This window comes from Mus musculus, chromosome 7, assembly GCF_000001635.26.
Source record: "Mus musculus strain C57BL/6J chromosome 7, GRCm38.p6 C57BL/6J".
NCBI classification, from domain to species: Eukaryota; Metazoa; Chordata; class Mammalia; order Rodentia; family Muridae; genus Mus; species Mus musculus.
Genome location: NC_000073.6, coordinates 139,996,491 through 140,012,208, shown reverse-complemented (window position 1 = coordinate 140,012,208; position 15,718 = coordinate 139,996,491). Strand labels below are relative to the sequence as shown.

Genomic DNA, 15,718 nt, shown 5'->3' with positions numbered 1-15,718 from the left:
TATTTATTTATTTATTTTATTATTTTAAGCCATTAGTAATTTGATGATGTAAAGAATGAGATTATATGGCCAATTATTTTGTATAAGATCCATAATCTAAATAAATAAAATAAAGTTGTTCAGTCTGTCCTCACTAGAGGCCAATATTTAACTTGAAAGTCAGAGTTTAGGGCTGCCCTGAGAGGTAAAACCGCCGGCGGCTTAGTTTCGCTTTTGTGAGACGGCAATCGGGAGTTTTCTAAAAAATCTTCAGTAAGGGCTAGGAGGCGAGCACCTTCTCCGCCCTCTTCTGCCTGTTTAAGTAGATCTCTGATGATTCCCCAATTGCTAAAAAAGGACTCAGGGACATCTTCTCCTTGTTTTATTAAACTATTGATTTCTTTGCCTACTTTATTGTAAGTTAAAGGGTGTATTTCAGAACCATTCAATACCAGCCATGGACATCTCTCGTCCACCAAACAAAATATTTTATTAAATCCCCCCCTTTTTTTTTAACTCTTATCCCTCTCTCCTTAAGAGAACCCCTTCATGTCTTGAATAAAGACTGCCTCTTTGTCCCCCATAGTTAATGGGACAACAACTGAATGCCTAGGCTTACCTCTCTGACGTCCGTCCGCGACACTCGAGCGAAGTGGCAGGGGACTGTCCCACTGTCTCACTGTCTGCGCGGTACCTCTTTAATCCGTTGTCCGGAGGGTGGTCATACCTTGTGCCCCATGTCGGGTGCCACTTGACCTGTCCAGCAGGCCCAGTTATTCGAGGGTCTCGAGGGAACCTTCTAATAACCAAATGGGGTGGGGAGTAGAGAGAGACGAGGGTCTTGTGCAAATAACGACACGGAAACCGTTCTGGATTGCATCAAGACCCCAATGTATTGTGAAAGGCCCAAGGCTTAAATGCACAAGCAAAAGGGGAAGTACAGATACTTATCAGCAGGAGGGGTGGGGCAATACAAGCAAAAGGAGAAGTACTTATCAGTGGGAGGGGGGCAATAGAAATTCTTTCTTTTGGCAGCTACAAGGGGAAGCAGGAACTTGGTGGTATCAGGGTGTGGTCAGGACATTGGTGATGACTTAGAGCTGGAACATCCTGTGGTTGTTCTCGGAATTGATGCGTCGGTGGCCCACTTTTGACCCCCTTTTCTTCTGGGGGGGGAGGGAAGAGGCCCAATTCAGAGATCAGGATAATAGTGTTGTCTTAATAGCTCCCAACAAGAGAGTATCTGCCAGACTTATGCTTGCATTGAGGAGCTACCGATAGTCATTAGAGTAGGCATGATGATTCACTGTATTTCAGTAATGATATAAATTCTGAGGTATGGAGAGCTGTTCCATCTTATCACCTGCTCACCACCTACCATCATCATGGAGGGCTTATGCTGCAGGTGAACCAAGAGTGGTAGGCTGAGAAATAAACCATACAGAGGGTCATATTTGTAAAAGATCCTGCCATTCGGGAAACACACAGAACAACTATCAAACCATGGAGATTAGAATTGTGGTTTTACCGGTCAAGAGAGAGCCAATGCAGTAAAGTGAGAAGTGGAACTTGGAACGCAAAGGCATGGATGGATATAAGCTCGATGTCTTGTCCTGGTCTGGAAGGCAGCTACATAGAGAGCTTTGCACGTGGCACTTACACCCTCTCGATTAGGGTGATGCAAGGCCAATGAAGAGATTTTATGAAGTACAAAGTATGTTGTGAAACACTTCTCCATGCTGTCGGGCCCCAGGTTGTTCCCTTAATGGCACCAGCACATGCCAGGCATGGGGGGGACAGGAGGGAAAGCCATGCTGAGACAGGATGGCTGGGATAGAGCTATCTCAGTAGGTGGACTGTGACTACCATCTTGTCCTGTTGGTGTAGAAGTAGGCATTTTCTTGACATTTGACATGTGGTGTCCTATTCATTTGTTTTGAGTTTTGTTTGTTTGTTTTTTATAGGGTCTTAGTATGTAACCATGGCTATCCTGGAACTCACTGTGTAGACCACACTGCCCCAAGACTCTAAGAGATCCACCAACCTCTTCCTCCTGAGTGTTGGGATTGAAATTGTGTGCCACCATGCCTGGCCAGTAATGTCTTTTTAAAGGAAACCTTTTTCATTGGAGAACTACACAGACTTAATCAGTTGTAGTGATAAATGCTGCATACTTAGCCTGGGTTAGCTTTCTTACCACTCTGACCTAATACCTGACATACATGACTTATGGGGGGAAAGATTATTTTGGGCCCATGGTTTCAGATGTGTCAGTTCATGGTCATTAGTTCTATTGGTGAGACAGAGGATCATGCACATAGGACGTGTGAAGGATCCTGTTTACCTAATGGTGGACAGGAGCAGAGAGCAGGAGTGGAGCTAAGGACCAACTATAACCTTGAAAGGCACAACCCCTACTAACCCACTTCGTCTAACTATATCTTATCTCTTAAGGTTTTCAGCATCTCCCAAATACCAGGTGGGGACCAAGTATTTGTGTATGCAAGTCATTATGTTTCTTCTTAGCTCTCGGAGGTTCATGGCTATCTCATGATAAAAAACATATCTAAACTTGGCAGTGGTGGCACATGCCTTTAATCCCAGCACTTGGGAGGCAGAGGCAGGTGGATTTCTGAGTTCGAGGCCAGCCTGGTCTACAAAGTGAGTTCCAGGACAGCAAGAGCTACACAGAGAAACCCTGTCTCGAAAACAAAAAACAAACAAACAAACAAACAGATCTAGTTCCTCTCCAGAGTACCCAAGTCTTAACATTTCCACCATTTCTCAAAGTCCAGAGTGTTTCTGAAAATTAAGATACATTCTTAGCTGTGAGCCTCTATAAAACCAAGTTATATAATTCCAAGATACAATGATACAGAGTAAACGCTCCCATTCTAAAAGGGACTCATAGGAAATCTTAATTAGGGTGGAACTTTGTGCCTCACAGTGCTGGGACCTTGTCTTGTTTGAACACGTGCAGGTCTTGTGCATGCTGCCCCAGCCTCTGAATTCGTATGTGCACATGCGACAGTCCTGCTGTATCTTGGAGACACTGTTTAATTGGGTTCTTTTTAATGATGCCAGTCTCTGGGGACCATGCCTACCTTAGCCCCAATTTTTCATGGACTTTTCGAATCAAGCTGAAATTCCTAAACTCTTCATGCTCTCCTTTTTTTTCCCCCTCCCGATTCTCACTGTAAAACCCATCTAAAGGAGCCTGGAATGATCATGTCATAGCTTGAATGAATGACTGCTTCAAAATTACCTCACCAAATTGAACTGACCTATTACATTAAGACTCATACTCACAAATTTTCAGGACACAAATAGCATAAAGAAAATGTCTTTGCTAAAATGTGACCTGATTGGCTTCCAGGCTTTGCTCCTGTCTGCAGCCTGATAAGCCTGCTGTCGTTCACTCTCTATTCCTAATGGTATTCTGATCATCCGAGCTCATAAAAGTGCCCATAGAGTTTGCTTAAATTCTAGGCTTCTTCAGCCTGTATTTCTAAACATTTCCACTTTCCTCCCACAAGCCAGTTCCTAAGAACCACTTGGTCAGGTTTAGTCACAGCTACAGTGTAACTTACTGGTAGCAACAATATAACTTATTGGTACCAACTTTCTGTATTTGTTACATATGCATAGCCAAGGACCCAAATAACTTAAGGACTCAGAACAACTTAAAAGTATAAGTTTTTTTTTTTTTTTTTTTTTTTTGTGGGGGTGGGGGGATGGGGGGGACACAGTTTCAGAGTTTAGCTAATATTCTTTGCTCCATTGATTCTGGCCCTCCTCCTGAGGCAGAACATCGGTGCATCAGGAGAGAGTGGGCGAAAGGTTGAACCTTGTAGACAGGAAACAGATAGGAAAGAGCTGGGGATTCTGTGTAACCTTCCAAGGTATACTCCCAGGGTCCCACTTCCTATAGCTACGTCCTATGTCCTGAGCTTTCCAGAACCTACCAACTAGTGCCACCAACTGAGGAGCAAACAGAATCTGTGGAGTCTGATTCATATTCAGATCATAAAAGGAAATTACTTCCTTTTCCCATCCTTGTGTGTGCAGGTTACAGAGGTCGGTAAGGCTATAGAACCGGTGGCGTGGGGAGTCTAGTGTTGCCTGTGCCTTGCAGGTACATTGCCCTTGGCCTCCCAGGAGTCAGCTGTGGTGGAAGATCTGCTCTATGTGCTTGTGGGTGTGGATGGCAGGTATATCACTGCTCAGCCTTTGGCTGGGAGGCAGAACCGTACCTTCCTTGTCGACCCCAACCTGGACCTGTCCATCCGGGAGCTAGTAAACAGAATCCTCCCTGTGGCCGCCAGCTACTCTACTGTGACCAGGTGAGTCCCCGGTGTGACCAGCCACCTCCCTGATAAAGTCCTTTCCTGGTTTGTGATTCTCCCTTCTTCCTAACAAATTTTGACGAGCCTATGAGTCCCCAGTCCCTATCTTGACTAAACTCTTAATACCACGGAGTCCCATTGGCTCTAAGTACTGGAGTGAGTGATTTGTTCCTGGGTGAGAAGGGAACTTGGAATAGCTCAGCTTTTGTTTGGTAATTTAGCTCTTCCCCCACAGTGTCCATGTATCTTTGCTGTAGGTTCATTGAGGAGAAGTCTTCATTTGAATATGGGCAGGTGAACCATGCCCTGGCTGCTGCCATGAGAACCCTAGTAAAGGAATACCTGATTCTGGTCACACAGCTGGAACAGCTGCACAGGCAGGGCCTCCTCTCACTGCAGAAGCTCTGGTTCTACATCCAGCCAGCCATGCGCACCATCGACATCCTTGCCTCCCTTGGTATGGACCTGCTGGTGGAGGGGCTACAGGTGGGGGGCTCCCTAAGGCATGGCAGGGCCATTCTCTCTGGTGGCATGGTGGCAAGGTGAAGTTCTTGTCACATCTTTTTTTTTTTGAAACAGGGTCTTATTATGTATTCTAGACTAGTTGACAAATTCAATTATGTAGTCCACACTGGTACTAACTGGCAATCATCTTGCTTCAGCCTCCCAAGTGCTGAGATTTGGGTATGTGCCACCATGCTAGGCCTGGAGGCTTTTCTTGATAAGTCTTATTAGTAACTGTGGCTTTAGCATCTGAGCTTGACACCTGTCTTGGTAGGGGTTATATCTGGCAGGGGTGCTTAAAGACGTTTTGGTAGTGAGCCACCCCTTTCTACCCACAGCCACCTCAGTGGATAAAGGCGAGTGTGTGGGCGGGTCGACACTGAGCCTTCTTCATGATAGGAGCTTCAACTACACCGGGGACAGCCAGGCGCAGGAGCTGTGCCTCTATCTGACCAAGGCAGCCAGTGCACCTTACTTCGAGATCCTGGAGAAGTGGATCTATAGGGGCATCATTCATGACCCATACAGGTAGGACCTATGGGTGCTAGATACCTCTCACCTGGACTCTCCACTGTGCAATAGCCTCTGAGAAGGGATAGTCAGACACAAGTCCTGGACACAACGGCTATGAGCTGAGGAATGTGTGTCACTCACTCTGCCTGTCTGCAGCTTTATCCTGTTGAGTGAGGAACACTGGTGTCTAAATCTGGAGCCATGTCCTTACTGCTTCCATGTGGTTGAGTGGTTGCCACTTCAGCATGACACCTTTAAATATGTAAAGCAAGTGACCAGGTCATAGAGACCTCTGTTCTCTTGTGCTGAGGATGAGACTCAGGCATGGCATGTGCTCTACCATAGGATGGGCCTTGGGTTTCTTTATGGAGGGGCCAAACAAAAGAATTTAGTGCCTCACAAGGAATTCAGTTTCCTTCTGGCCACAGGTCAATGGTTCTTGGAACTCTGTGGGAGGGGTCTGATTCTGTTGCTGACAGGCCCATGTAGCTGGAACAAGTCGTTGTGTGTCTCTCCTGTGGCCATAATGGAAGAGTAGGGAGGAAGCTACTCAGCTGGGTCTCAAATGAGACACCTGCTCCCAAGTAAGGCTCAGTTGCTCAGCTCACAGTTGAGTGGTTGTGCAGGACGGTCCTGGAAGTATGTGGCCACACCAGAGTTGTCTGGGCTTGTGCTGTAGTGGCCTGAAACTCTGTGTGACTTACAGTGAGTTCATGGTGGAGGAACACGAGCTGCGGAAGGAGAAGATCCAGGAGGACTACAACGACAAGTACTGGGACCAGCGCTACACTGTGCTGCCGCAGCAGATCCCATCCTTCCTGCAGAAGGTAGCAGGCAAGATCCTCAGCACAGGTGACTGCTGCCTGGACCTCTCCAAGGAGGCCATCACAGCCTTCCAGCCCCTCTGTCCCTGAAGATGACTTAGCGGGAGTGGCCTACTACCCTGAGCTGCTAGCCACTGGTTCCTAGTTCTCCATCACTTCATTCTGGCCCCTAATCAGGAAGCTGTCTGCCTCGGACATGGCTTTATATCTTGGGTTTCTACATCTAAAACTCCGTCATTTAGCAACAAAAGCCATGAGGAACCCACACCTTCTAGGCCAGCTGCATCTTTTAGTTCCATTGCATAGGTTAGGGGCTGATGTAGAGATTAGGCAAATCCTCGGGGCCTTGACATATTGCTCTGCTCTGAAACCTGAACAGAATCAGAAAGGGCTGGGGGATTATTTAGCAATCTAGATCTCAAGGCTTTGCAAAATCCTTCCTATAACAGACCTAAAGAACTATTGCACAGTCTTTTTTAGGAAGCAAATTATGCGTCATGTCTGGCCTACTACCTCATGTTTGGTTGGCATCATAAAGGTTCAGGCCTGAGACTCAGCATGTACATACTAAACCCACCTTCCTTTTTTTCAGGAAAATACCTAAATGTGGTCAGAGAGTGTGGTCATGATGTCACCTGTCCCGTAGCCAAAGAAATCATCTATACCCTTAAAGAGCGGGCATATGTGGAGCAGATAGAGAAAGCGTTCAATTATGCCAGCAAAGTGCTGCTGGACTTCCTCATGGAGGAGAAGGAGCTGGTGGCCCACCTGAGGTTGGACTTCACTTTGTATCCATGGGGCTGAAAGTAGAATGCTCTTCTTAGCAACTACATTTTTTATCTCTCCACAGGCTCTCTGCAGCCTCAGTGTGAGGTGGCAGGGTCTCCTCAGTTCTCTAGTTCTCAGACCGTACAAGCCAACAGGTCTCTCAGCTCCTTGCTGTCAGTCCCTCCTCTGCCATGCCTGAGCAGAGCAGCCCCATGTCTGTCTGAGAGCTGCCAAACCTCTGTATGATGTATGGTGGAGGCAGGGTCAGGCTATATGTTCACCAACCCTGACACAGGTCCATCAAGCGCTACTTCCTGATGGACCAGGGGGACTTCTTCGTGCATTTCATGGACCTGACTGAGGAGGAGCTCAGGAAGCCAGTGGAGGACATCATACTCACACGCCTGGAGGCCCTGTTGGAGCTGGCCCTGCGAATGAGCACTGCCAACACTGACCCCTTCAAAGACGACCTCAAGGTGAGCAGTGTTTACCATCATGGCACCTCGCTTCTGCAGCATGGGAAGAGCACAGCAGGCCCAGTCAGGGTGTCCTACCAGGCGTTCTTCCTATGTCAGAGAACACTGGCTTACGAGCATTTTGTTTAGGGGTTTGTGTCTGGACTCACAGGAGGCACCGCTTTGTACTTTTCCTGTGAGTTTGGTCCATGCCGGTGTCAATAGGCCGACGGAGCGTAGGTGGGGATACTGCATGAGCGCTCCGTTTCATGCGGGCTGTGATGTTTCCCGCGTTTACCCTGGCGTTGCCATCAGCAGGGTGTGTGTCTGCTGCCGTGCAGTGCAGAGAGCTGTTCGGACTTCTAAGGCTGGCAGGAAGAGCCCCCTTCATCTCTGAGTTCAGTGGTTTGTCTTCTTTTCTCCCTCATGTATCTGAAAGCTTGCTAGTTCCCCTGATGTTTCTAAGACCTCGATCTTGGTTTTATTACTTTCTTCCTTATATTTATTTCTTCCTTTTTCTTCTGTGTTTCTATCAACCTGTTGTTTCTGTTAGCTTTGAACTTAATTTCTGTTCATAGTTTCTTGAATTTTAAAGTTAGGCTATTTTAGCATGCTTTATTTTCTTTTGTTTCAAGAGATTCAATGAGAGCTGGAGAGATGGCTCAGTGGTTAAGAGCACCGGCTGCTCTTCGAGAGGTCCTGAGTTCAATTCCCAACAACTACATGGTGGCTCAACTGATTCTATGATTTCTTCTTTCTTCTTCTTTAGTGATTTGTTTCCATTTAGTTATAAATGTTCAGGATTGTCTTCTGTTGCTTAGGGTTTTTTTGTTTTTGTTTTTAAATTTTCTTTATTTTATATGTCTTGCCTACACATGTATGTGTGCAGTGCCTGTGGAGGACAGAGGAGGGCGTGGGTCCGTGGGAACTGGAGTTACAGGCAGTTGTGGGCCACTGTGGATGCTGTGTGGCCACTGTGGATGTGGATGTGGATCTGAACCCGGGCTCCCTGGAAGAGCAGATCTCCAACACTGTTACTTAGTTTTCTAACTTCACTGTTTTGTATGCTTTTCTTTAAGATTTATTTATTTATTTTATGTATATGAGTGCATTGTAGCTGTACAGATGGTTTGTGAGCATCATGTGGTTGCTAGGAATTGAACTCAGGACCTCTGCTCGCTCAGGCCTCGCTCGCTCTGACCCAAAGATTTATTTATTATTATAAATAAGTACACTGTAGCTGTCTTCAGACGCACCAGAAGAGGGAGTCAGATCTCATTATGGATGGTTGTGAGCCACCATGTGGTTGTTGGGATTTGAACTCAGGGCCTTCTGAAGAGCAGTCAGTGCTCTTAACTGCTGAGCCATCTCTCCAGCCCTTAGTATAAGTTTTATAACATATCATGATGGTCCTGGGATTCTACATGGGTTCTTCCTGTGCTCGACAGGTCTTGGATGGTTCTTAGTGCTGTGCACGCAGCTTCCATCTATTACTGAGAGTAAGGCTGAGGCCCCACTGTTCTTGTAGATCTTCGTTTTCTTTGCAGTTCTGTTCTTCATTTCATGTATTTCTGGATCTCTTATTAAGTGTAGGAGTAATTTTGTAGGGTTTATTATTCCTAGTGGCAGTCTGTGGCCTGATCATCCAGGCAGAACATACAAGGTGCTGGCTGTGGGGCAAATGAGAGTCATGTCTGCGCACCTGATGTCCCCATCTGTGTTACGTTGACAAGCAGGATGAGAGTGGTCTACGTGCCCATGACTGTTAGGAGATGGTGAGCGCTTGCTTTGTTCAGGAGCTGTTTGTGCTTTTCCTCATTGATTCTTTATGCTTTGTTTTTTTTCCTGTCTTTTATATTTTTGTCTTTGTGGACATATATTTAAGTCTTATAGGAACCCTTAGCAAACTGGCATGTGGTTGGCTTTAATAAGTATTTAATAGTTAATGTTGTAGACAGTACTGTTTGTCCATAATAATCACTGTCATGAATCTCACCAAGTATGTGTCAACTTCACAGGTAAAATAAAAGGTCTTCACTCCTATGGTTCCTCACTCATAATAACAACAGAAACATTTAAAATGTTATTTTAAGGGCCAGAAAGAAGGGTTAGTCATTCAAAGTTATCTTGGGTTTCTATTGCTGTGATAAACACCATGACCAAAAGCATCTTGGGATGGGTTCATTTCAGCCTACAGTTCTACATCACACTCCATCGCTGAGGGCCGGAGCTCACACAGGTCAGGAGGCAGGACACAGAGGGATGCTGCTCACCACCTTGGACCTCATGGCTTGCTCAGCCTGCTTTCTTATAAAACCTAAGACCAGCAGCCCAAGGGTGTTATCACTCACATTAGCCTGGGTAACCCCATATCAATCACTAATTAAGAAAATGCATCACGGACCTGTCGGTAGGCAAATTAAAGACATTTTCTTGAGATTCTCCTTTTCCAAATGACTCTAGTTTGTATCCGTTTGACAAATCAGCCAGCACAGGAGTGTTCGCTGCTTTTGCAGAGGACCTAAGTTTGGTTCTCAGCTCCCAACTTGAGTAGCTTGTGTCTTGAATTCCAGTATCTAATGCTCTCTTCTTACCTCCACAGGCACCAGATATATACATTTTACATACATACATACATACATACATACATACATATATACATACATACATATATACATACATACATACATACATATATACATACATACATATATACATACATACATACATACATACATACATACATACATATAGATACTCACAGATACACATGATGTAATAAAAATAACCCTTTAAAAAGCAAATTTCCTTTATCCTCTCTTCCATTTTAATGGAAGATGCTTTCGTGTCATTTTTTCCCGTGTGGTGCTGTGGACAGAAGCTAGGACCTGACACTGCCAGGCAGGGGGTCACCAGTGCACAGCATACATCCCAACCTGACTTTTTCTCTTGGAGCAGGGTTTCTGCATAGAAAACCTGACTGTCTTGGAACTCGCTATGTATACCAGACTGGCCCTGAACTCACATAATCTTCCTGCCAAGTGCAGGGATTAAAGGTGTGGGCCTTTGTTGCTGGCTCCAACCTAATCTGTTAATTAAGGGTTATCAGCGGGTGGTTGGCCTGTAATAGAGTTTAAGAAGCTTTCTCGGTTCCCAGCTCCAATCCTGGCTAGGTAAGGGCCAAGACAATTCTGTGTCCATCTTTTCTTCCACCTCCCCAGATTGAACTGATGCCTCACGACCTAATCACTCAGCTTTTGCGGGTTCTGGCCATCGAGACCAAGCAGGAAAAGGCAATGACCCATGCTGACCCCACGGAGCTCACACTGAGTGGTCTGGAGGCCTTCTCCTTTGACTACATGGTCAAATGGCCCCTGTCACTGATTATTAACAGGTGAGTCCTATGTGACCCAGGCTCTTTATGCTCAGGCAAGTGCTCACCACTGAGCTGTTCCTGACCTTTCAGATCAGGCTTTTCAGTTGGTATTTAACCTCTGCTCGTATTAAGAAACTTGTTTGCTTTTCCAGCTCAGTGCGGGGTGGATGGGAGTCAGAACTGCCTGCTTGGGCAGCCTCACCCTGTAGGCTGCTGGGTTGTTCTTACTCCCTGTTGGTGCAGCCCAGTCAGCAGCACGGGCTGCCTTGTCCAGGTTGCTGACATGGCCCCTCTTTGCAGGAAGGCACTCACCCGCTACCAGATGCTCTTCCGACACATGTTCTACTGCAAGCACGTGGAGCGGCAGCTCTGCAGTGTCTGGATCAGCAACAAGACGGCCAAGCAGCATGCACTGCACTCCGCCAAGTGGTGTGTCTCGTCTGCCTTCTGTCATGCTAAGAGAAGTGGTGTGTCTGGTCTGCCCTCTGTCATGCTAAGAGAAGTGGTGTGTCTGGTCTGCCCTCTGTCATGCTAAGAGAAGTGGTGTGTCTGGTCTGCCCTCTGTCATGCTAAGAGAAGTAGTGTGTCTGGTCTGCCCTCTGTCATGCTAAGAGAAGTGGTGTGTCTGGTCTGCCCTCTGTCATGCTAAGAGAAGTGGCTCTGCTCTTTGAGTCTGAAAACGTTGTTTGGAAGTCACTTCTAGCTTATCCACTTTCATGGCTTCCCCATTAGCTGCACACTCACTGTCCAGATCCTCATAGACCTGACTTCGAGGCTCTGTTACAGCACATAGCCCCTCTCTGCATTCTCTCTTTCTGAGTGCATAGGGTGGGAAGTACTGGGAAGTGCTCTGGTCACCTTTTGTACACTAGTGTGTGGGGCTGGCTCATGTTTAAAGGAGAGTTTGAGGGTAAAGTTTCTTAAGAATTGTCTCAGGAAGCTGAAGAGGTGGCTCAGGGGTTAAAAGCATGCCATGCTCTTGGAGAACCAAAGCTCTACTCCCTGTGCCCACACTGAACAGCTGTAACGCCAGCTCCAAGGCCTCACATTTGCATTCATGTGAGGATACCACATACACATGACACATACATATAATTAAAAAGAAAATAGATCTGGGAAAGAATTGTCCCAGTAGAACACAAGTGTGTGGAGCCAGCCATGGTGGTAGTTCTTGGCATTACTACCTACCTGACATCTTAACTACTTTTCTACTGCTGTGATGAAACACCAAAACCAAGACAAAGTATGGAAGAAAGTTTATTTTGGACTCATGGTTCCAGAGGGATGAGAGTCCATCACCATCATGGCCAAGAGCATGGCAGCAGCAGACAGACATGGCAGCTGGAACAGCAGCCAAGAGCTCACAACTTGAAGTGAAGCAGGAGACAGGATAGTGAGAGGTCGCAAATGTTGCTAGTCTTTTGAAACCTTTAAAGTCTACCTCCAGTAACACACTTCTTACAACAAGGCTACACATCTTAAACCTCCCCAAACAGCCACCAACTGGGGACATGGCATTCAAACCTCACACCTGCTCTGGGTGGTGTAGTCAGCTACAGGTCCATGCTCCATGTCTCCATGCTACGGCTGTTTGTCATTCCCTTTTCAGGATGCAGGGAATGAGAGTTGTACTGGGTAGGACATCAGTGACACCCTGATGAAGCCAGAGGTGGGAGTGAGTGTCTTCAGACTGACCTCAGCACTCAGACATCTTGTTAATGTCATTTGTCCCTGTGTCTGGGCTATCAGCACAGGAGAACTAGGATCATGAGAGTCCACTCTGCTGTGGAGTTAGGTGGAAGCCATCACCATGCGCTACATGAGCTTCGTGCTGTATCTGCATCACCTCCTCAGTACCTGTTCCTTGTGCACTCAGTACCTGTTCCTTATGCACTCAGTACCTGTTCCTTGTGCACTCAGTACCTGTTCCTTGTGCACTCAGTACCTGTTCCTTGTGCACTCAGTACCTGTTCCTTGTGCACTCAGTACCTGTTCCTTGTGCACTCAGTACCTGTTCCTTGTGCACTCAGTACCTGTTCCTTGTGCACTCAGTACCTGTTCCTTGTGCACTCAGTACCTGTTCCTTGTGTACTCAGGTTTGCTGGTGCTTTCACTCTGCGGCAGCGAATGCTCAACTTTGTCCAGAATATTCAGTACTACATGATGTTTGAAGTGATGGAACCGACCTGGCACATCCTTGAGAAAAACCTGAAATCTGTGAGTTTCTGCTCTGTAAATTATAGCATCTGAGAGGCTCTGTCCCAGCCAGAATGCATTTCATAACAGCATCATGTGCTAGGGGGGTGTTATGGCAACCACAAAAATGTCCACCGCCTCCCATCTGCCTGCTTGCTGCTCATGTTCATGAGAGAGATGAGAGGAGACAGAGAAAGAAGGGAGAAAGACAAGTAGTCTTTAAGAGATCACAGGCCCATTGAGACAATGGCAACATACAGGCAATAGGGTACCAAGCCAGAACTGAAAACAACATGCCCAGGATCTTCGGTGACGTCCCCGGCCTTTGTTTGCAGGCCTCCAACATTGACGATGTCCTTGGCCACCACACAAGCTTCCTTGACAACTGCCTGAAGGACTGCATGCTGACCAACCCTGAGCTGCTGAAGGTTTTCTCCAAGCTCATGTCCGTATGCGTCATGTTTACCAACTGTATGCAGGTGAGGACAAGGAGGCCGTGGGAGCGTGGGTATGTCTAGGCTGTTGCCACGTGCTGCTCTGTCCCACAACCTCTGCCTTGCAGAGCTCCTGGTCTTTGTGGCCAGGCCATCCCATTCTGGCTGTGAAGCTTTCAAGGGCCGCCTTATTTCTCAGCATCCCTGTGCTGGTCTCTGTCTTAGGTCTCTTCCAAATGCCTTTGCATTCATTTGTCAAAACTGAGTATTAAACATGATTGAACTTATCTCGAGCAGTTGTGCAAATAATGCAGAAAACGTCAGTGACAGAAGGGTAGTCTGGGGTCTCTGGGCTGGAGGATGCTGGGAGCCAGGGAGTCTTTAGGCAGTACTTCAGAGCAGTCAGGAGGTAGAAAATGTAGGTGGTTCTAGGTTATGGAGGGATCAGGGCTGTGAGGCTCATTCCTTAGATGTTTAGGGGCCGTGTTAATTCCCACATAGGAAACACAAGACAACTAACTATGTCCTTAGGAAACTCAGTTGGTAGTCACTGAAAAATGTAGACCTGGGAATGCTAAGAACTAACATCCTGTCTAGAGCTCTGTGTTCCTGTGTCTCTGGGTTGGGTACTGTGCACCTGTCGGTACTTGCTGTCTTGTGTGGCACACTGTATATGAAGCTAACCATAACCTTTCCTCATGACTCACCTTTAGAAATTTACACAGAGTATGAAACTGGACAGTGAGCTAGGCCGTCTGACACTGGATCAGGGTAGTGTGCAGGGGCCACCCACAGAGACTGAACGGATTGAGGATCGCCCCCGGAAGGAGCTTACCAGGAAGGTATGTGGCCATGGGGCTTATCCAGAAAGACCTTCCTTCTAAGCTACGACAGTATTAGCATTGCAAACTTAAGAAAATAAAACCTTAAACAAGACAGACATTATAAAGCCGGGTGGTGGCTTATACCCAGAATCCCAGCACTTGGAAAGTGGAGGCAAGAGATCAGCTGTTCAGAACCAGGTTCAGCTACAGAACAAGTCTGACTAAGGCAGAGACCTTCAGTTGCCTTTCTCTGGCATTTACCTCTACGAAGGGAGACACTCAGGTCCTGAAGTTAGGTTCCAACACAGCGCTAGAGACTTCCTTCTCAACACTGAGTTTCCAGACATAGGGCCTCCAGAGTGTTGCGCAGTCATCTATACAGCTATTGTGTGGGGTAGGCTGGGCTGCCCTGGAGCACAGAGCTTTGCCTGGCTGAAGTGCTTTTCCCTGATTAGTCAGTTGATCCAGATGACCATCCATGAAGCCTTTAGGATTCATAGTCAGGAGCTAGCAAATGGGAGATAGTGTAAAAGCATGAGGGCGCCAAGCAAGAGCAGTAGGAGAGAGGCCTGTCCTTGCTTGTTAGAGGCTGGGCGGAAAACAGCAGTAGCCCTGAAATCGGACCACAGCCTGGAGAAGCCCTAGGGTGCTGGGCCTGCTGCCTCAAGTGTTTCTCCATTTGCTGTGCCCTGTTCCCATCTTTTATAAATGGGGAGAAGACAAACCAGTTTCTTCCATTAAACACGAGGGAGCTAGGTATGGTCCCTGTCCCAGCACCCCGCACTGGGAAGGACCAGACATGCAAAGGAAGTTCAAGGCCAGCCTGGACAACATGAGACTCTGTCTCCAAAATAGAGAGCCAGATGTGGTGGCACAAGCCTTGATCCCAGCACTCAGGAGGCTGTGGCAGGAGAATCACAAGGCAGCCTGAAGTATGGTAGCAACAGTCTGTCTCAAAATTAAAAACCTAAAATACCAAGAAGGGAAGAGCATGCGTGCAGCTCCCCGGTAACCAATCCTGAGCTCCCTGGGCTCTGTTTTCAGCATCTGTCTGAGCATGTGGATGCTCCTCAGCTGGCCTCTGGTTTCGAGGCCACCATCAACAACTTTGACAAAAACTTCTCTGCCCATCTTCTTGATTTGCTGGCCCGACTAAGTGTCTACAGCACCAGTGACTGCGAACATGGCATGGCCAGTGTCATCTCCAGGTAAGTAACACTTCCTGATTCTAAAGCCCAGCCCTGCCATCTGCTCTCACCACTACCACTGCTCCCCATTGGCTCCAGCATCAGGCGCCCACATCTGGGCAAAGGCTGTGGAAGGGAGGGGCCAGCTGTGACCCCTCTGGTTGAGCGGCTGTTTGCTTAGCACTGGGATAGGAAGGAGCTCTGGCTTCATCCAGGAATGAGATACCATTCCTGAATTGTTCTTTGAAAAGTACTAGTTTGTACATTGGGACCATCTGGTGTCCTGTGCTACTCTGAGATGCTCTCACTTCT

At 47.1% G+C, this 15,718-nt stretch overlaps 1 protein-coding gene across 7 annotated transcripts in view; it reads left to right on the top strand.

Annotated features, from left to right (window-relative positions):
• Positions 1-15,718, top strand: part of Tubgcp2 (tubulin, gamma complex associated protein 2) — a 40,720-nt gene that overhangs the window by 24,466 nt on the left and 536 nt on the right. For 3 of the 7 annotated variants that reach the window (NM_001286007.1, NM_001286011.1, NM_133755.2), the window contains 12 exons: positions 4,115-4,322; positions 4,583-4,782; positions 5,168-5,357; positions 6,049-6,194; positions 6,759-6,939; positions 7,230-7,410; positions 10,611-10,783; positions 11,066-11,194; positions 12,862-12,982; positions 13,297-13,440; positions 14,109-14,237; positions 15,264-15,427. In NM_001286007.1, coding sequence (NP_001272936.1) covers positions 4,115-4,322; positions 4,583-4,782; positions 5,168-5,357; positions 6,049-6,194; positions 6,759-6,939; positions 7,230-7,410; positions 10,611-10,783; positions 11,066-11,194; positions 12,862-12,982; positions 13,297-13,440; positions 14,109-14,237; positions 15,264-15,427 — 1,966 coding nt within the window. Of the gene's footprint in view, positions 1-4,047; positions 4,323-4,560; positions 4,783-5,167; positions 5,358-6,048; positions 6,195-6,758; positions 6,940-7,229; positions 7,411-10,610; positions 10,784-11,065; positions 11,195-12,861; positions 12,983-13,296; positions 13,682-14,108; positions 14,238-15,263; positions 15,428-15,718 lie in introns of those variants that run through there. The other 4 variants (XM_030243026.1, XM_011249861.3, XM_030243027.1 and 1 more) reach the window with 3 other exon arrangements.